The sequence below is a fragment of the Leptosomus discolor genome, chromosome 12 (genome assembly GCF_034619465.1).
Source record: "Leptosomus discolor isolate bLepDis1 chromosome 12, bLepDis1.hap2, whole genome shotgun sequence".
NCBI lineage: Eukaryota > Metazoa > Chordata > Aves > Leptosomiformes > Leptosomidae > Leptosomus > Leptosomus discolor.
Window position 1 is genome coordinate 19,297,953 of NC_141402.1, and position 22,766 is coordinate 19,320,718.

Sequence of the window (22,766 nt, forward strand, 5' to 3'; positions counted from 1 at the left end):
TCCTGCACCAATAACATGGGTCTCTTTCAAGAAGACTCTCCTGAGGAAATGAAAGAATTGTGTTATTGATAGTAAAGGCAGGTACCAAGGTAACAGCCACTATTCTAAGCATCATTTTCTTAGACCACAATGCCATGTGATAAGGGACAGGGAGGAGTAAAGAACACATCAGGAAATCTGTGGGAACTGTGAAGAGATGTGTACGTTTCTTTCTTCATTTACGGTAGATCATTTGTCTTCTGACTTTGATTATTGACTTTCCTGACAACAAAGAGCACTGGTTGTGGATTCCTGGTATTAAAAAGGTTGCACTAGGTCAAGGTTAAGACAAGGTGGGAAGAAGAATTTTTTGATGTTACAGCCTCTGAAATAAAGCTTGTTTCTCCGTAGAGTAATGGAAGATTTAAGCTTCCCATAATTACAGTTACTCAATTTTGGCACGCATTTTAAAAATAAACTGAATTAGAATTTCAGCTTCTGTTCATCATTGTTTTATAACTGGAGTTCTTAAAAAATGATGGAAGTGGAGAAAAGCTGCTTCTCCCATACTCCAATACCCAAGTTGATGTGCACCTAGCACAGTTAATATCAGCAAATTGGGCCACTCAGTTTACATAAGGAAAGACCAGGTTAGAAAAGACATCATTTTTTTTCAAGCTGGGAACTAATGAATTTCATTGGTAAAATTTCAAAGTTCCACAAAGTCAAAAAGGCCAAAGCAATGCCTGTCCTTAGGGAGAGGAGAAGATGAAGACATCTGTGGGGTAACATCAATGCTCAGAAAAATACCAGAAAAAAATAACATAATCTAATATATAATATAATTAATGGTACTGAAAAGCATAATTTAAAAAGCATGGAGGTGATAAACTGGAATTTAATGTGGAAGACATGCAAAGTACTTCTGTTCCGCTCAGCCATAACAGAGCTGTCCAGTTTTTTATAGCATCCTTCAAGAAAACTCTAGATCAGTTAGAGAAGGTTGTGAAGGTGGGTATGCGTCTGGAACTGGGATGTTTGGCCCGTGACGGAAGATTGGAATTTGTTAGACAAATTAAGCAGAGTCTTGAAGCATGTTAAAATCTGACGTAGCTCTGTAGTAACTCTGTTGTCTGCTGAAAGCAGGACAAGCAGTAATGGGCTACAGTAAACTGTAGTGGTGGAAGTACAGGTTGGAAATAAGGAGATATTTTTCTAATGATTAGCATGAGAGGAAGCTGCCTTGCAGACTCAGGTTGGGAGTACTGTAGAATCTCCATCATTGAAAATTTCTAAGGACAAGTTAGGTAAATATCTGTCAAAGATGGTTTAGATGTAGTTCATCTTGCCTGGGGGCAAGAAGATAGACTACCTGACCTCTTGAGGTCCTTTTTATCCCTATCTTCTGTGATTCTTTAATACACATTAGTCACAGTGTATTAAATCCGATACTAAGTATGAATGTTACCAATTATTTCACTGCTCTCAAAACGTTTATGCTTTTATAGAAACCCAACAGGCTTGTACTGGCTTTTTTTACAAATATTGTGATGAAAGTCTGAAGGAAGCATTCCTTTCTCAAGGAACGAAAACAAGCTCACAGTGCTGTCAGGATGATTTCATTAAAGAAAGTTTATCAAAGGGAGAGGGAAAGGATATTATTTTGTTGGCATTACTGTTTGGAAAATCAATCCAATGCTTCTGGCTTCTACAGCTAACTTTAATATATCATAGAACAGTAAAAATTCTTGTTCTTTTGATTAACTAGACAATGATTTGCAAGAAAGTAATTGTGATAGTCAGAGTTAACCCTTCAAATAAAAGTCAACAATTTGTATTAGACCTCATCTTTGATTGCCTGAAGGTCCTGCAGAGAGCTTGGGGTAACCTCTTTTACTCTGTGTTAGCGTGAACTAGGAGCTCGGACATGGCTAGTTAGCATGTCTCCACTTAGAGGGTATAATTTCTTAAGCATAAGGTTCTCAGACTATGGTCTTAGATGCGTGGCCAAAAAACCCACCTGGTTGCATAACGCTAATTACCTGTATAGCATTGCAAAATTTTGGTAATCTGTTAGGCTAATAGTACCTCAGAAAAAATACTGATAGCCTGGAAGGAACTAAAAAAATGTTACAAAAATTACGTGAAATTCAGAAAATCTCTAAAATTATAATTTTTTTTCAATTTATCAAAAGATTGACATAAAACGTGTTAACACTGAAAGCTGACAAATCCTGCAAAAATAAGGAGGCTTTTTTAAGAAAGGGTATAGTTCATTATTGAAATAATTTACATTAATAGACTATGTATTATGGGATGTTTGCAAAAGATTTCATAACTTTCTAAAGGATATACTTTGCAAAATATGTATCAGTAAAGACATGAATGAAATTTTCTCTTAAATCATGTAGGAGTGAAGACCAAAATACCAAAATCAGTGCTGTCTGTTGTTTTGTGTAAAATCTGAGAATGTTTTGCTTTTGTCACTAACAAAAGAGGTTGAGGAGGAAGTGGAAACTGATAGTTTTGCCTAGTATATAATTTCACATAAGTAAATAGTATTGTTGCTGATGGATGATACCTCTTTATAGTAACAGAAGTCACAAAAAATCAGGAATTAGCGGGGGGGGGGGGGGGGCGGGAGAGAAAGAAAAAATTTTCCCTCTTCTTAAAATGTTTCCACGTTATTTTAGCTAGCATGATCCATTCTAAATATTTGTAATGTAGCAGAGCACAGCATGGTTTAAGTCCAGGCTGAAATAAATTGTTGTAGTCCTGGAACTACAGCCATTGAAGAGGCTCCTTAAATTATGTAGTCATCATGGAAAGCGTACCTAACCCAACATACACATTCTGGTTTGAGGTCATAAGCTACTGCAGCTGTTCTGCAATGACAAGCTAGTACTTGTAAAGAAAGATTTTAGAAGTTCAGTGTATTCTTTTAATTGCATTTCTTTTTATTAAATTAACCTATGTCCTGATGCGAGCGAGGCATTCCCTAAGTGTTGTCCTTGGGTGGATTTTTTTTCTGTTTACCTGATAGAGACCTTCTACTTCTGTATGTTATTGATGTTCCTCAAAGAATGTACTTGATCTGCAACTTGTTAGGTGCACCTAGAATTTACCTTGTTGACCAGCCTTACTTTTCCCTTTGTCTTTCGGTTAGAGGGTGACTAGCTTTGGAGGCCTTAGGTTTCACTGTCCTCCATTGCCCCATGATAAACATTAATCGAAAACAAATTGGGAACGTTGTTCTCCTAAAGGAAGTAGTAAATGTGACTGGGTGTTCTGTGTGAAAAGAAGGCATAAAACTTCCCTTTCTTATCTCATTTTTTTTTCTGTTAGGGAAGGGCAGTTATATCCTGCTAGGACAGGTTAGCAGGGTTGTGCTGCTGACGGCAACTCTTCTGCAGTTGTTGTTGCTAGGATATTCTGGTGTCCGTTTTGTTGCATAGCTAAAGCTGGTACTTAACAGGAAGGCAGATACATCCTCTGTGATAACTCTGTGCATCACAGAAAATGCTTACTTAATACCCCTCTACTTCCATCCTTGTTGTGCAGTTGCAGTTACCAAAAGAGAAAGTTTGATAATCAAGGGAACTAAAATAATTAGTCTGTGGTTTTTCAGTACTCGTTTTACCCTAAGAATGTATGTGCTTTTGAAAAAGAATAAATTTATCTAGAGTCTAGATTTACTGATAGATTTAGATAAAACAGGTTAACTGGCTTGCCTAATGGGGTCTCCTTGTACATAATAAGGCTATTTGTCATACCCTTGATAACCTAACCTTTGTTAACTGCTTAGAAACTATCAACAGAAAAGTCAGAGGCTCTGTTGTAACCGGGATACCTTCTTGCCAGCTCCTGCTTTATCCATTACTAAATTGCTAAACAAAAAAAAAAGAGTAAAGAAGGAATTGTTTAAACTCATTATCAGAATTAAATGGTGTTTAGTAACAAAGCCAAAAAAAGGCTAGAAATTAGAAAATAAGAAATATCTTATTTCCTTCCTTAAATATTATGACAAACATTGCCAGAAGGGTAATGCAACTTGGTTTTATGAATAATGTTTAACAATATTTTTCAAGTCCTTATTTACATAGCATGGTTCAAATTCAAGTAAACTGTTAATGTTTTAGCAAGAAGAGCAGCACCTATTTTTCATTTTTTTTTAAAAAATAATGCACATTACATTATTTTCTTTAATTCTTTCTTTGCTGCAAATCTTTTTCTGATGGATTAATTGAAAATCTCTTATTTGTTTGTTATAATTTTGGGACCTTTTAATTCTGCTAATGTTTTAGCTATTTTATTCTTTTTATCCACTAACTTTTACAAGTTAGTAACAAATCAGGAATTGGCAAGTATTGTGACTGCAGTATGTTCTCTGGCATCCCTATAGATAGCATGGTAGTATAAGCAAAATGAGTGATTAATACACAAACTTGAAAATGCTAGTTTGTGGTGACAAAGACCACAGTCATCTTTGTGTTCTACATACTGTGTTCCTGGCTGTGGCTACGAGGTGGTTGCAAACGTCTTCCTAATGTTGCTGAGCAGCAGTTTCTATCTTTTCCAAAGGGATAAAGGAATATCCAAAAGGATACAGGAATGCTTCTGGTTATTGTCAAGTGCTGCAGATTCCCTCTAGCTCTGGCACAACTGGGACAAAATCGCAGCACTGGAAGCAACAAGGATCCCGTGTGTGTGGTGATGATGGGAAGACATGGCGAGAGGAGACATTTTGGCTACCTGGAGGCTAAAGCCCTCTTTCCCTCCACCTACCCTGCAAACTGACACCTGCAAGACAGTATAGGTGTAACATTGACAGCCATTCCTTTTGCAGCTAAGTGCTGGGAAAGTAATTGACGTCATAAGCAACAATTAACTCTTTCTTTTCTGTTTGAGATGCTCTTTTTTTGTACAGCAAGGCAGACGTTACACATTAAATGTCATGTTGAGATTATATATTGCCAGTTATTTTCAGCTGTGAATTTCGTAGAGAGTGTTAAATTATTAAGGTATATCAGTTTAACCAGTAGCCTTCTAGGGTACTAAATCTGAAAACAAATGAACAGAATTTAAATTGGAAACTCTCCCTTTTATTTAACTTCAGTTAAAGCAATGGTGTAAAAGACAGATGTTTGCAACTCTTAAGTGCTTCTCAGAGAAGTTATCTCCTCTCCTGTGCAAAAGTATGAAAGCAAGTTTATCTGGGTTATCTAGGTATTCATTAGTAAAATACCTTTGGATAACATTTTTGGCTCTTACTAAAGTAATGGGAATAACTTCATTAATGTTTGGATCACATGATCTTTCAAGGACCCTTCCAACCTGGGCTGTTTATCACACTAGACATATAAAGTGATTGGAGCAAGTAAGAATATTTTTAGAGGCAAAATTTTCAAAATAACCTGTCATATTTCCCAAGCAGTGCACAAGGAGGTTTGAATCCACAATGCTTGATGATAGTTAGTGGGACTAGGAGGACATGCCAAAACTAGAAAAGACAGAAGGGCTGAAACACTCAACTGAGTGAGGAATCTACATCAAGTCCAGACACACAAGCCTTTATGCTTTATGGGATTTAAGAAAGCATAAAAGTGAACAACTGGCTTGCTTTTTTAAAGTAAAGATTAGGACTTTCTGTCCTTTATATGTGTTAGTTGTTGGACTGGAGAGCATGGCTGGGATGGATATCTGAAGAAGTGCTTTGGATGTGCAGTATCTGGACCTTCTAAGAATTTGACAAAATGATTTGCTGAACTTTCATTTGGTTTTAAGTCTGCTTAAATCTACTTTTAGCCACCACTTCGTGGGGTTTTTTTAATTTTCTGTTTTCTAAATAATGCATAAGATAAATTCTACCTCATAATACTGCTGTCATACAAATAAAGCAGTAATAACACCTGTAGTGTACAGATACAAAGTGGAACCATAGCATAGCAGAATGTGCCTTCTGCTCTGGGACGGTATCGAAAAAAATACTAAAAAAATAAAATCAACTACATGAACTTTTTAATTGTGAAAATGTTGTCTCTTGCATTTTTTACTGTTTTGGATTGTTATAGCAGTTGTATATATGAAAGTTTTCAGTAACAGAAAGTCAACTGTTCATCAGGTATACTTGGAATTTGGGTAGGTCTTTGTCAGTTACAGAAGATTAGTACTGTGCTGTAATGATTTCAACTCTAAGTTGATACATTAAATCATTAATCTTCTAGATTAAGTGAGCCTGACATAATTAAATTCTCTTAATCCCTAGAGATTTTAGCTTTCACTAAATGTCTGAGCACTGAACTAGTTAACATGAAGCAATCGCAACTGCTTACAATGTCAACTTTATTCAAAGAGGTTTGGGTTGTTTCTTCTATGACACTTTTTTCTACATGACACTTTTGGACCGAAAGCTGCACCTGCTTATATTTATTTTTAATACACCTGTTAGAGACATATAGGAGAGTATTAAAATGTGTTACTGAACTATTTCTTCTTACCAACAGTAATATGAACAGTGCTTACACAAGGCTGCTTCAGTCCCTTCAGAGGATCATTTACCAGGAAGGCTTTGATGGCTCTGATCCCCAGGTACTGAAGACCCTCATGCTCCTCTATAATCCTGTAAATAATGTTGATTCATGAAATTTCAAAGGTGGCACAAGAAGGTCTTGAACAAGTAACAAGGAACAAGCTGTTTCTAAGCATTGCTGAAGTAAACAAGCAAAGTAAACAGAAAGCGTGGTTCATATTTTAATGTGCATTTGGAGTTTTTACCTGTTACAGATATGCAGACCATGCAAGAAAGAACTGTAAGTCATTAGTAAAAGGCATAGTGTGTGCAATTAGGTAATAAATGGATTGCCAAATATAATATAATTAAGCAAAACACATTTTCCCTTAAGTATTTTTTCAAACTATTGCTTTAGCAATAATGTGTTCGACACACTTGAGACTGAACATTTAAACTTCCAGATTTTTTCAGTGTTGTTTTAACTGGAGTGAATTTTTTAATGAATTAAATGGTGTGCATCCTTATGTAGAGAGCATTGAAACACAAGTAAAGAAATAAGAATGCTATTTCAGCTTACAAATTAAAACAGCTTACCAGACTTCTAAAGATCTCTGTACTCTTCATAAATCATACTGTGGGTAATCAAAAACATTTTAAGTGTAACAACATAGGCTGAAAGCCCTTTTCTGATTTGAGCAGTGCCCTATCTATTTTTCTTTGTTATATTCAATAGTACGTGAGTCCTTTGGAGTCGATGGAAATAAAATAATAAATTATATATATCGATGCTTCGTTGCTACTTAATTATTTTTTTTTGTTGTACAACGGTAATGTTACTGCAGTCGACGTTAATTAATATAGATGCTGGAGAGCCTCAACGAATATAATGCAAGACTGTGTACTATTACTGGTTGAATATCTTAGAAACCCTTTTTGCGGGGAAGATGGTGTTGGAATGGATGTTTCTGTGTTTTAGAAATGTTGCCTGCACAGAACACTGGTGTATAAATTTAGGTTATTTGTGCTCAGTGTTTAGTCTCTGCTGTGATTTGTCAGAGAGCTTGCCTTCCTTTTGGTGGCGGTGCCAGTCTGGAGAAGTCAGTTGGTCCCTGACACTCGCAGTGGTGGCCATGGCAGCAGGCATGTCATCCTGCAGTACGGCACCTTGCGCAGAGATGCACCTCCCGCCTGGTGACAGGTCCTGTGGAAGCCCGAGAACTTGCCAGCTGCAAAGAGCAGCACTGAGTGAAACAAACACCCTGCCAGCCTTCAGCCAGCAAACAACCTCCCGAAGAGATTAGGCTGGTGTTTCTTATTGTTCTTTTTATATTCCTGGTTTCTTTTACATGTAAAAGAAAATGAAGATTGGTCAGAGCCAATATTTTTGGATTTTTTGCTTGCAAGCAGGGAAAAATTAAACACCATGCATAGTTATTTTCTGTACTTGTTGTTCATTGTTTCAAAATGTCTTACTAGTGTCAATAAAGCAAAACCAGAACTTTAACTGAGATGAACTTAAAAGTACATGTTTGCTAAAGGACATATATAAGTTTCTGAGGTGAAGCTTTAGAAGTTAGAAAGAAGAGACCTTTTTCAGGCCAGTTTATCCATTGAGAGCGATTTCTGTTACTTTCTTTTAAGTTTCCTCTTTACCCCATGCATCATCTTTCTTTGTACACTCAAATTTTGTACATTTAGAAGCAGTATATAGTACACACTTGTTAAAAATATATCCAGAGTTGAATGTAGTTATGGCCCAGAACATCCTTGGATCTTTTTATCTTCCAGATCTGTGAGAAATTCATCTGTCTGCTGCTCCATATACCCTTCTATTTGCTGAGTCTTCAGGATTACTTTTTAAGTAGCCAGACAGGAAGACTGTAGAGTAAGGACTAGCCTGTATTCTTCTGGACCCATGTCCTTTCCTATATATAATAATAATAATACAAGCTTGAGAAGTTTGTGCATGCATGCCTTTCGCCTCAAATAGTCTTCTCCCCTTTGGGTGGGTCCTATTGGCAGTGGCTTTCGTGAAGTTTGGAGAAGACCGCAAGGGCCAAGTTGTAGCAGGGAGGTATTGAACTTTTAAGAGATTTACTTACTGACTTTAAGTGTATCCATTAATCACAGATTGTGAATGGCAGAAGCTGATGCCACTAACGCTTCAGGTTTTGTACTGTGAAGTATAATCCTTCCTAAATCTCTAGACTAAGGGCGTCTAGAAATAAGTTGCTTGTTGGATCTGGATTTAAAGAAAAAGTTTAACCTGACTGGTAAAGCTTTCAGATATTTTTGGCTACTTTCATATCAATATGCCAATGATACTTAGACTTACTACTCCTTTTTACCAGTAATTGAAGAGCAGTCTGGAGAAAAGTGAGCAGAATGTGGCAGAGGCTTGACACAATTGCGAAAATTAGTGAAAACTAATGTTAGAGGTTTAGTGGACCTCTGATAAAATCATCAGGCATCTCTAGGACCTAGTATGGTTAGTTAACATTATATAGTTATGTAACATTATATATATTACATGTAACATTTTATAGGATCATCTGCTGTTGGCCATCATAGATTAATATCTCTTGACTGTCCTGGGTGACTTTGTCGGCCTTAAGGCAATAGTTCCTGTTTGAGGTTGGGGAAAGTTAACCAAAGCAGTTACCTGTTTGTTCACCCTGACTGGAACATCTTTGCCAAGATCTCTTTAGGTCTGAATTTAGGGTCTGGGTGACCTATAACCTAGAAGCGCAAGCATCAATTTTACATCCTTTCCGAAACCCTCTAGTAACTCTTTGCTGCTGATCTTTTAAGTATGAATCCTTTATGAATTGAGCATGGTTTTAAGTCATACAGAGTAGCACTTGTTTGTTGCAGGATGTTTTGGGGTTTTCATGTTTGACAAAAGAATTTCCATTGGCAGCTATGTTTCCTTAACATTTCTTTGGTATACTTTGGAGCTCAAGTTGGGTGACTTTCGGGGTAATAAGGTTGGGGCGATTGTTTTTTTGTTTGCTTGGGGTTGGGTTTTTTTAATTCTTCATAATCAGAATTCTTGCTGCCAAAGCAAACGTTGTTACAAAAATTGCCTGAAAAAGGTTAAAAAAATAAAATTCCAAACTAATGTGAATATAAAAGACCTAGTGGTGTATCTAAAACAATGTTATCCTACTCTTTACTGCAGACTTGTTTTATAGAATATTAAACTTACGCTTTTCTTATATTTCAGTTATGGAATAAGCTGTTTGTCAGGGCCTTGTGGGCCTGACAGAATTACACCAGTAGAAATTCTGTTACTGGCTGAAATAAATATATCTGATATTATCTGGAGTTTGAATAGCTTTATCTTTTACAAGTCTTCTGATTTAATATCACAAAACAAGCATCTGTCATCCATTATCCAATAAGAGAACTGGTTTTTCTTTGTCTGTATGTTGTTCTTAAGGGTGTTCTTCATGAGAAAAAAATATTTTTCTCATGAAAGTTTATATAGCATTTATGTATGTTTGCTGTGAAATTTTGAAATATCAGAACACTATCTTTGCATGATCAATATCGCTTATTTCTGGATAAAATAATTTTCTTAAATGCCTGAGTTTTTGCTATTGCTTAAACACACATCAAGAAATGTGTGAATCTGCTCTGATTAGAAGTCACTAAAGAATATTAAACTAGCTTCTGTTTTTCCTGTTCTTTTTAAAACTCTGAACATCCGAGCCTAACACATATCATACAAAGAAGTCAAATTGTGTCGTATTATCCTGATCTTCAGATGGTAGTGTAAAAAGTTAACTTTACATAAGTAAAGCCTAAAAGCCTGCAAAGCCCAAGCCTAAAGAGTCCTCCAGAGTTAAAACATATACCACTTTCACCAAGATTGTAAGCGAATTGGCAGATCAGCTCGCTGTGTAAGCCATGAGATCTGGGTAAGTGCAGAGCCATGTGGTACTAACTGTGTTTCACAACTCAGGCTCTGTCTGTCCAATATGGAGAAGGAAGTATTTATAAGAGTAGCCTCTTGTCTTGTCAAAACCTTTCCTCTGGATTTCCAGAGCAGCTGTGCAATGTTTTGTGCTTGATAGTTACTGTTCATTCCAGCTGGTAGAAATGAATCTCTACAGTTTATCAAAGCATTTTGCTGTAATGAAAATTACCTGGAAGCTTTTATTTATCTAAACTACTATTTTTATATCTATATAAAAATATAGATATGAAAAAAACCTGCCCTTTAAGTATGAACCCTGAACTCTAGAAATGTATTTTTGATCACCTTGTACAGGAAGTCTTTCAACAAGGGTGCTTATTGTTGATAGCAACAACTCAGCTGATGATAGCAAATATACCTAAAATCTTCTCTCAAATCCCCAGAAAAAGCCATACCAAATGAGCAGAAATGAGATTTGTGATCGTGAGACTTGACATTTCACTTTGCATAAACAAATTACAACTCTGGCTTCATAATCTGCCCCTTCAGGAAAGGGACTTTATCTCAGCCACTGGCTCTGTTGGATGCTCTTCTGCCAGTGTCCTGCAGGGCAGCAAGCAGTCTTTCAGCAGGTAGCTCACGAGGCTGTTTAGGCTTTTACGTGTCAAAACAGCTTAGATTCTAGTACCCTGGCCCTAACTAAAGCAGATCCAGAAACACTCGTGTCAAGGACTGTCAGAAAGGTGTAGTCCTTAAGAGACAATCTGCTGATGTCTCCATCAGACTGTTTCTCCAGAGCTGTGGGTAAACTTTCCTTCAGTAGTTGGAAGGAGTTGACAGGAATGTAGATGATACTTACAGAGTCTTCTGAAATGGTGACACGGCCATGCGTTGGTGAGCTAGGCCACCAACCTTGTTCATTTAGAAGTAGCAGAAAAAGTGAAACTGAAGCAAACAGTCAGAATACTCAGGTTATGAAAGTAACACAGCGGAAAGTTGAAAATAGAGGGAAAAGTTGTGTTTGATTATTGTGAGGCCCTTCCGGCGGACCCATTTAGAGATGAGCGAAAAGATTCTTTTGCATGATTTTTAAACCAGTGATGGAGGAGAGAAAGGACATGAAAAAATCATAGTATTATTGGATTTTGTGTCAGAATATACTTCCATTTAACTGGTTAAAGAATGCAAATTAGTAATTTTCAGTATTTCTATGCTGTCTCTTACACTTGTACTTGCTTATCTGACATAGCATGATATCCAGTCAGTAAAAAAAATGCCATTCCATTTGTAATTTTTATAAGATCATCTGAGATTAAGCTATGATTATGTAAACTATGTAATTATTATGGATATAAATTCTATAAATTGTATTTTTAAATAAATCACATGACATTTTCTTCTTACTCTTTAAAAAATAACAAGTGGCTTTTTTTTTTTTTTTTTTCCTTAATAGAAAAAACAAAAGAATATTTTGCGGATAGGAATTCAGAGTCTGGGTTCAGTGTTGTGGGGTGATGACATTTGTAGCAGCGATACTCCCGAAGATATTCATAGTCTTACAAAATTTCTCTATGTTCTCCGAGGGCTCCTCAGAAAATCTTTGTCAGCCTGCATCATCACAGTGCCTGCTCACCTTATCCAGGTAGGAACGCTGTCTTTGCTGTATTTCATAGCTGACACGTTGGTTAGCAAAAATTCCATGTTTATGGTAAGAAAATAAACCCCATTTTGGACATGTTGGGTACTCTTTTTGGTCAAAGGGCAAAGTTAAAACATACGATAACTGTAATGTTTCTATACTTTTGTGGGACAGTTGCGCTACAAAATCTACAGAGACCTAAGCATAAAACCGTCCTAGATACAGTTATGCCTTATGTGGGTCTTAGTCTTTTTTGAAAAGCAATCGACATTTCAGAAACAGTAAAAAAGCAAAAAGAATCCTGCTCGTAATCTCTTTTTTGATTTCTTTTTTTACAACATCCCTACGCACCTTTCCACTGTCTTCAGAATGCTGTTTAAAGTTTCGGTACAAGACATTCGAGTCCTCTGTCTTCCTCATCTGTCATGCTCATTATGATGATGTGTGATCTTAGGTTTAAAGCCAGGAATTGAAATATACAGGTTGACTCTTTAATTCTAATATCCCCTTGTATTGGGACCAGGAGCAAACCAGTTACAGTATCAGAGTAATTTTCCCAACTGCAAAATCAGAAGCTGCCAACAGCACCTTTCCTGAGAGTGTATGGAGACTTAAATGTATCTTCTGGAAATAAACTTTTATATCAAAAGGAAAAATGTAGATAGTCTTTTTCTGCAAGTTGTAATGTAACTTACAAAACCAAAGTTATTACTCACAATGAGGAGAGAACCTGTAATTTTAGATACTAATTTGATTTTATTATAGTAAAAAAAATGCTGGATAAACCTCATATTATGCAAAATGTTTTCATAGTGTATGAGTTTATCGTTAGATTAAATCCTGTCTAAGTACATGACTCTCACTTATGTATTGCATTTTGTAAAGGTGTTTGAATACCTGTAAATATCTTTATCTAGATACCTGATGCACTTGCTGCTTCAAAAATGAAGTTGATTTTCTAGTTTTAGTGTTGCAATCAAAAGTGTATGAATAGTCCTGTTGCAGTGCAACCCTCCATCTCCTCACTTAGCTATTTTTAAATATTAGATGGCACTTTGCCTTGAGAAAGATTGACAGTAAAATTTAATGCAATGAATAGAATTTGTGAATATAAAACTTAGCATCCTTCTTTTTACACATTGGTATTACCTGTCCATAATTGGGACATAAAATCAGTTTCATTGTACTCTTTTTTTTTTATATTATGTCATTAAAAGGTATGATCGTATTTTAGAGAAGTCTAGAAGTGTTCTAAGAAACAAACTGAAGGATGAAGTTTTTTGTTTGTTGCAAACTTACATGGGAAGTTGATTTTTTGGTTTGGTGTATAAATTCCATATAAATCAATTCCCATGGAGTTAGGATTGAAATTCTATCTCATTTTTTAAATAACTGATTTTTTTTACTTTCAACAGAATTGTTTTACAGTGAGTGCTAGAATATTCTGAAGGGAAAAAAAAAAAAAAAAAACACCACATTATTTCCAGAATCCTTGCTTAGCAGAATTAACGAGTGAGAACATTAATTTGTTTTTTTTTTTGAGATAGTTAAACTTCATGTATCCTTCAAGCACTGAACTATGGAGAAAACTGTCATTAGGAGGAGCAAAGCTGCTGAGGGTTCCTTATACCCCACATTACTCAGTTCCCAGAGCCCTGCTGTGTAGTTGTTCCACTCTCCAAGAAGCCTGTTAAAGAGCCCCTGAGAGCATGTGTACAGCCCTCCATGTTAATAGTTAATTGGTGAGGATGGCGAGATGAGAGGACAGCCGAACATGTGGTCTCTCAGGCTCAAGCCGTAGACAGACCTTTAGTTATAATAACAGCAGCTGCTCACATTCTCACAACCCAGCTACTCACCATTCTGTTGCTGAGGTTTCTTGCTGGATTGAAAAGTAAAGAAAATATCTTTTCTTTCCAAGAGAGTAAGAGGGATTTTTTTTCCAAGTGCATTTCTGTATATGTATTTAGTTTGATCAGGGTAAGTTCTAGCATGTGCTTTCTCTGTTGAATCTTAAAGTCAGTACACTGAAGGCATAGAAAATGCACACTATTTTTCTGAAGCTATAGTAAATTCTACATTTATTCCCTGAACTACTGTTTCTGTATTTTCTGTGTTATCTTTTGCCTCCCAACTGTATTAATTAGGTGGTCTGCAAGTACTTCCTTCACATAAATAATTTCCATGAAGGTAAATATAAGTTCAAAATCACATTTTAATCAACGTTTTGTCTGCATAACATACACAGAGAAATAGTTTCATTTTTACCTGCTTTATCTTGAAAAAATTGATTTTTAGTAGTGACTCATACTGTATCTTGTCTCTGTCAGCCCCCAGTACTGGTTACTTCAGTGAAGAAGAAATAAAACTCATAATTGGTAGTACTGATTTTCGACAGGGACAATGTCTTTCCAACCAAGACTAGTTATATTTTTTATATGTAGTGTATGAATAATGCGCATATATATATATATATATGTAATAGATATGTATAAATATATATGTGTGTATAGTTTGAGATTGGTTTCTTCTATATGTTTTACCAAATACTTCGCATGTTGTACTGGGATGGGGAGTTCCACAAATTGAATCTACCTGGTGTCTTTCAGAAAATTTACTTTTCATAAATTATATCTTCGTTCTTGGATGGTGAGCAATAAGATGAGGGTTGCTATTTTATCTTTTCTGATTGTTTTGTATTTTTTCTCGTGCTGCCTCCTTAATCTGTTTTTAAACAGTCACTTTTCTTGTAATCATATTTTACTACATTACAGTAACATAATACAATAATGCTATTATAGTTTGTTCACTTTTCCTACATTCTAATGTCCGCTTTGTCTTTTTGGTGAGTGAACATTAAACAGTGATTTTGTTCTTGATGCTTTTCCCTCTGTAGTACAGATCCACCAATGCAGCTCTTTCATTATTCCAGATATTCATTGTCTTGGATTTAATAACTTTGAGTTACAGTTATCCAAAGAAGATGTTTATTCACCCAGTTTTATGGGACACTGAATGTCTTCACAGTCTTCTGTAAGGCTGTATTTTGGTAAAAGACACTCTGTACAGAGTTTTTTCAGAATAATTTAAAGAAATTGTAGTCCACCAAAGAATACAGATTCTTTGAGTTTTATTGACGAAACTTCCAGTGCAAACAGTGCATGAAGAAAAAAGAAACACTCTCTTTTCTCAACCATAAAAATAGGAATACATTATTCTGGAAGAGGATTTCAAGAAAATGACACTGAAAACTTATCCAATTATGAATTTTATTCAGATGATGTATGACAAGTTTTACTTGATTGATATTTTCTACCAGTTGAACATACTCTTATCTTACACTGTCTGTCAGGTAATAAATATTGAGATACTTACGAGTATGATTAAAATAGTTGATGGAAGGTTATTTTTCAAGTCTTTCTACTGCTTCTTGAAAATGCATCGTGCCTATGAAATCAGATGGTGCATTTGAAAAGGGAAAATTACTTCCATTTTCAAAATCTAGCATTGATCAAGGAGGGCAGACTGAAGAGGGATTTCATTTGTTGTTACACTGTCCAAATTTAAGAAATATTGTAAAAACAAGTAAGGACTCTTCTGTATGCGATAATCTGTGCGTTTAAGAAAAAACAAAACAAACAAACAAAAACCCCAAAACTTTTTGTGCTACGGAGTGTGATTTAAAGGACTTTAATGTCACTGTTTTATACTTGCAAACGCCCTAAATTAAAATTTAAAACATTTTCCTGTTGTATTTTCTTCTTTTTCTTTAATTACTAGCAATCATTGGTAAATCCAAAACCATCCTTTTCCCCAAATGCTAAATAATGCTCATGATTCTGTTCCTTGGCTTCCCAATTTTGCATCAGTTAAGTAATATTTTTTGGAGTAGATTATTATTTTCACTGGGAGAAAGCGTAACACTTTTATTAAAGCTGTTCTTTATTTTGAGTTTGAAGCTGTATTACTGGTAAGGACTAACAACCGTATTAGTCAGCATGTACCAAGGGAAATTAATTGACTAATGAAAAGTCAGTATGAATAAGTCTTGCTACAGAACCTGTCCTCAGAGTCTGAAGTTCTGTTTAGCCAGGTATTTTCATTATTTCATGCAGTATGTTAAAAAATTAATTTCCTACAATATTAATGTTTTGATACTTTGAATTCACTGAAGTGCATAAAGTTACTGTAGTTTCAGTGTAGGAAAATTCAGAAACAAACCTTTTCACATCCGTAGCATTTGTGTTCACAATGAGTAATTTAGCAGCTAAACTCGATGTCAAGCAATAGAGTACTTTAGAACCCGTTGCTAATATAGGATTATAATTTGTGAACCCCTATAGCCTGTGAATTTTTCACAGTTTGGAATCTTGATTCCTGTGACAAGAGCCAAGAGTGATTGCCTGCCTTAGAACTCTTCACTTCTGAGAGTTCACAAGTGTAAAATGCTGAATAACCTTCAAATGTATTTGATGAGGTAGCCGCTGCACACAAATTTGTATTGAGATTGTGTCGTGTAGTTTCTGTATCAGAGCTAATCGAGCTTTCAAAATTCTCTGCAAAATAGAAACTATAAAGATGAAATTATCTTTATATTTTTTTATATTGGGATTTTTTTTACTTGCTTTTTAATGTTGCCTGTTGCTTTTTGTGGATGCAAGAAGTACAGTTTAACAACCATATAAAGAAACATGGACAGTCATGAGTTTGTGACAGGTATTCTTGGGTTATCCACATGGTTTTCAGGTATGAATATTCTGGGTTTGATATTCTAGACATTCATAAAAGCATCTTTAAAATTACAATCAAGTAGGAAGCTCAGAGAATATAGAACTCAAAATTTTAATTGTGGGACAGTAAGTAATTTTGTTTTCACTTTCTGTTATTGTTGCTAGTATTGGCTAATTAAGTTGCAGAAGAAATAGAAATATTTTGTTGTTTCATAAAATAAATTTGTATTTGCCAACAGGCTGTATTCTGGCTCTACCACTTCTGATTTGGTAACAACTACCCGTTTCAAAAACAAATACCAGATACATGTGAAGCATATTCTTGTACCCGTGTTAATTGTCTTTTAACTGACTTAGCTATATTATGATTAACAGTCACATTGTACGTTAAAATTGCATGTCTAAACCAGCTGTCTCATTTTCTTAAATTTTACTTTTTAGAAGGACACTATACCCACATCCTTATCACTGTCTTGTCAACAGACTTTTAATCAAAAAAAAAAAAATTCCAAAGTAGTATGTTAAATTTTAAAAGTTAATGACTATATGCAACATTGCAATTTTATTTTACATTTTCTATATACGATCTGAAAATACACGTACGAAAACTTTGAAAAATTAGATAAGATTTAGAACTAAATCTTTCAACTGCAATATTAGACCTAAACAGTTAAATATCCCATCACAGTATGGAGATAGTCATCTGTTCAAGCATATGGAATCTTTTGGCTACTGGACTAAGTAGTTAATATAATGCCCAGTGTCCAGACATGGACACAACTGTTATGGAAGCAGAAGGGAAGAGGCTCATGTACTGAGCCCGTTTGGACACTGATAAGTAAAGATTAGAAGAGTGACTTTAAATAATGCAGGACAAAGTAGTTATCTGCTTTAAGCAAGTAATTCTGTTAGAAAATGGAAGGTAGTGTTGTTTTTCTGAAGCAATAAATTTTTTTTCATGTAAGTAGAAGTACAAATTCTTGACAAAAATGCCCTGTGAGTCTGGCATTAAATATGGGTTTATCTGTTTGTCTGTTGTATTTCAGAACAAAGAACAATAATTATGTGTAAAACTATTTTATATTTAAATTATTGTGTATGTATTTCCCATCTTAAATGATTTTCAAATGACTGAATATTGAATTTCTGTGCAGTGTTTGCTTAGAAACATTTTTGCATGAACTTCTGGTATTGTTTAAAAACCTTGCAATTTCAGGATCTAGTTTTACATCTTTTTGTTTAGACCTGATCTATTAATTACAATATAATCATAATAAAAAGGAATACTGCATCTTTAATGATGTTTTTGTGCCTGTGTAGTTAAGCTTTAATGCTAGGGGAAAAAAAAAAAAAAGATTAAATTAGCCTTGTAACCTCTTTCTCTTCCAGACTGATGATGGAAAATAAAAGCTCTTAGCCACAGAATGTAACACTTAGAATTAATATTTAATTAGACCAGCAAATTGTACACCGTGGCTGAAAGCTTCCAAAGAGTTGTTAGTGCCACAATTGACCTACAAGTTTAATAATAACTCACTTCTAGGAGCAAGTGCCAGTTCAGCATAGTGGAGCCACTGTAAGAAAGTCCTGTGAGATTAAAATCAGCAAACCAAATGGCAGGCGAGGATTCCTGGGATGGAGCCTTCTGGAAAGCTGGGAGCTGGAGTAGCTTTTCAGCCAGGATTCAGATGAGAACAGTGGGCAAAAAAAGCTGATCCCTCCTGTTCTGGGAGCTTCTGGTTGTAGGCCAAAATCCTAGAACAGATTTTTTCTAAATGTTCTTACCGCAGCTATTAATTTATATCACAAATCAAGTAATGAATGACTTATCTTCATCTTTTAATTAGGTTTTAGTGCAAACATTATCACTGAATTATCTGGTCATGAATTTTACTCATGGAAGAATGGCACTTTTTTGGTATGACGTGTAATTTAGTGTGTTTGTGTTGCAGAGTGTTTCATTTCATAGTATCTTGCTGCTACATAAAAGGGTTATTATAGTACGATATGATGTGCAATTTATGATGAGTAATATTATGAAATATGTAAATTAAATACAAAATGTGTATACATTGTAAAATAGAATGTTTCGAAGGTTAAATAGCTTCCTCTTGCCTTTCATTTTATGAACAATTAAAATACAAAGAAAGTAACTCTCCCATTAGATATCCATCTGAGCCTTAATTCTATGGCAAATTATTCTAGTGAAATGGGGCACCATAAGTTCAAAAATGTGCAAACACACAGCAACAGACTGAGGAAGGAATATTCTGCATTATTTATTGGTTAGATCCTAAATAATTAAAGAAATGCCTACTCATTAGTTAAAAATTAAAGCACGTGAGAACCTTGCCAGCAGAGGGAGCAGTCATGTCTTTCCTTAGGTTCCCATCGTTTCCAGCCTACCCATCATTTCCACCCTACCTCTTCTTATTGCCCAGCCAGTTTCCCATCTGGACCTAGCTTTGCCAGCCTGCTCCTGATGACAGCCTATAATTTTATACTGAATAAGGGATTAGTTTCTTTTAATGATTTTATATTTCAGAATCTTGCCACTTGATTACCAATATCAGTTAGATGTTCCTTTTGATATTTGTGTACTGTTCATTGAAATAGTAGTGGAGGATCTTTTTGGTCACCTGTGAATAAAATGCAATTCACTGTTTAAAGGATTAAAGTTGCAGCAATAGTTAGCCTTTCTGAATTAGTAAGCAAACTGCAATGACTTTTTTTTTAGGCAAAATGGCAACAAAAGGAACTCCTAAACTTTTTTCTGATAACGAATAATTCCCAGTAGAGTCACAGGATTTTAGTTAAGCCAGTTGATCTCAAATACATTAATCTCAGCAGTTTTGTTATGGCTCTTTTGTGATATGACTTTCATTCTTTCAGTCTGCTTTTTATTTTCTACTACACTATGACCAGCTTGTAGCATTGAAGCTTTTATGTGTTTAATTCTGTAAAAAAATCTTTTCAAATGGTCATTTTGGTTTTGTGATAAAGACAAATAATAATATACAGTTTTCCATATATATGCTTTTATAACAATGAGACAGTCTCATTAAAAAAGACCAGACAGTGTTCAGGGGAGATGCTGGGCTCCTCTCAGCCCAGATCTTGTACTAATTTCTTCCCAGCTCCTCACCTTTCCTGGAGAAGGGCTCAATCAGGCTTATTTCTTCTACCTACTGCAGCAGCACACATGCAAGAGCCCTGCACCTCAAAACCGCGCGTGGTCACATGCGGCCTGTGCTTTCAGCTACTGAATGCTAAGGAAATAGTCAGAAGAGAAAAGCACTGAGCAGGGATTCAGCTCAAAAAGTGTCACCCTTTAATACCCTCTACATCTGTCACCTCTTTCAGCCAGATGATAATGGGATTTTCAGCACCCAGCTTTCTGGGCTTTGACTCCCACATCGTCTTCATGATACCACCAAATATTTTGCTGATACCCCAAAGCCATGGATGCAACCTCCTAAACCAAGACTCAAATAGAGAGGGGTAGACAGGGCTTCAACGAAAAGGTGAGTTGGGTTCCCAGCTCACTGTTGAATGGCTTGTGACTTTGGACAACTCCCATGACATCTTTGTGCCTGTTACATGACTTGTAAATGAGGAATGCAGCACTTGCCTGTCTTTTGTAAAGCACTTGGAGATCTACAGATGGAAAGTTTTATTTAAGCTATGTAGTCTTTGTTCTCACTTTTGCTTTGTAGGCCTTAGCAGCAACTGTGATTGACTTGCTTTTTTTATCTATATTGGGTCATGACTCATTCCACTGTTGGCCTTTAGGTCTTCCCTCCAATAGCAGAACAGACATACTTTTTATTTTGTAGAGCCAAGGTTTGCTGGCATTAGATTCTTTTATTGCTCAAGTAATGGACAAGTCCAGGCCATCCCATCTTCAGTGAAGATAGAAAGATAATATTTTTTTAGTGTGTGATATTTAATTTTTTTGTTTCCTGGCTGATTATTTTTCCTGAAAATGTATCCAGAATTTTTTAATTGGGTACTGTGTAATACACCTTCATTTGGTATATTTGATAATAACGTTGCAGAGTGACATACGTTATTTAATAATAACATAGCAGTGACAGTGTTTTAGGTGTAAGATAAGGAAACCATGGCCTACATGTTTTGAGTTTTTAAGAAACAAAATTACTAGTTCTAACTAGTTTCACAGTTGAAGGACTCTTGAGTATATGTAGACTGTCAGGACAGACATTATTAAGAGCAACTTTAAGAGAACAACCAGAATCTGGAATTAACACATCGTGTAACATATTGGCCAACAGATGCTTTGTTATTCCCTTCCCATTTTTACGAGTACTTGCATCTAATTACCTGCTCATGTCTTTACTACGTGTCCTTTCTTTGCTTTTGTAACTTATATAAAATTATTCAAAGATACTATTCATTTCTTGACATTAGCTATTGCAGTACAGCAAACATATAAACAAATCAACTAAAATCAACGCTTCTGTGATTTCAGCCATATGAACGGATATTTATACTTAAGTTCTGTTTTAGTCAATAAGGTTCTTCAAAGGTAAAAGGAGATGCCTAATCAGTCAGAATCCCTAAATGTAGATTTCTCATCACTGAAGGGGTTGTAGTTTGTAGAAACTGCTGTCCAGCAAAGACATCATGCTTGTATTCAGTTTTCTTGTGATATGGATACAGATTTCTACATACCAAAATTTGTTAATGTGCTGTTGCTCATCTTATATTCCAGTGATCTGAGTGTACATTGATTTTACAGCCAAAATTCAAAGTTCATAATTTGGTGTGTGCAAGCACTGAGAACAGTGCTAATCAACTTGGAGTCAGAATAAGTATAGAATTTTATACTTCACAGTCTTTGTTAATTACTGATGTAACACTTTTTGACAGAGCGGTTATTAATCTTTTATTTTCAGTATTCGTGAATAATGAAAAAGTACACAAACTGTATCTTTCTATAAAACTAGAGCAAGGGCCTAATGCCTAACTTATTTTATCAAAATAAAATGTTTGGGCAATTCTGTGATTTTCTGAGCAGTAATTAGTAACAAATGGTGATAAATATTTAAGCCCTGTTTCTTAATAATTTATCTTTTTGATTTAAAATCCTGTGGAGATTAAGTAGTAATGACAAGTGGTAAATACTTATCTGTTGTGAAGTCATTACCTTATCATTGTGTGATACCCTCTCAGAAAATATCAAGAATTAATTCATCTATTGAATATCCAGCCAGTGTTTCCTTGTAGTCCAGTGTGGCTGCCTACATCACAGTACTAAGCTTACATCAGCTTTACAACAGAACGCGACAGAAACAAAAAAAGCACAACCAATTTTTGAGCTTTTTTGAAAATTTGTGCACCAAAATTTCCTTTAAGTTCATAAGATTCCTATTACTTTGCATGGACTTGCTTGCTGTTTTTTATTGAGACCTTCTTTTAAATGAAGTGTCAGGGTCACTGGACTCACCTGTTGGTAAGAATACAAATTGTTGCTTACAATTAGTTTTACTTAGACTTGGGGGGAGTATCTGAATTCATCTTTAAGTTCTGTGCTGAGTTAAGTTTTGTCCCAGTGCTAGCAGTTGGTTATAAGTAGTTTTTTAGGTAATGAAATCCATTTTAGGTTTCAATGTATTAACTCTTAATTAAATGTTTTAAAATAAAACGAGTGATGGGATTAGATTACTAGAATGTAAAGGTACAGAAGTCAAATATAGCCCTCTACCAAAATACAGGCCTAATGTCTCTTTGAAAAGAGACATAGTCTTAAAATACCTTATTTTCAACTTTTTATATAAATCAGTATTAAATTATGTTAATGTATTTATCAGAATACAAATGCAAATATTTGAAGCCCATGTGATTCAAGAACTTAATGTATTTATTCAGGTGCAGGGTGGATCTCACTGTAGATCTCTTACATAAGTCTTTGTTTTAAATTTTGAGATTGTTTATATGTACTATGTAGAAAAGTTGAAGCCA

At 35.2% G+C, this 22,766-nt stretch overlaps 1 protein-coding gene across 1 annotated transcript in view; it reads left to right on the forward strand.

The window, feature by feature from the left end:
* The window catches only part of ELP4 (elongator acetyltransferase complex subunit 4), a 147,402-nt gene that overhangs the window by 36,049 nt on the left and 88,587 nt on the right, over positions 1 to 22,766 (forward strand). The window contains exons 6-7 of the mRNA XM_086472239.1: positions 6,483 to 6,567; positions 11,866 to 12,054. Of these exons, the coding sequence (XP_086328365.1) occupies positions 6,483 to 6,567; positions 11,866 to 12,054 (274 nt within the window). The remainder of the gene's footprint in view (positions 1 to 6,482; positions 6,568 to 11,865; positions 12,055 to 22,766) is intronic.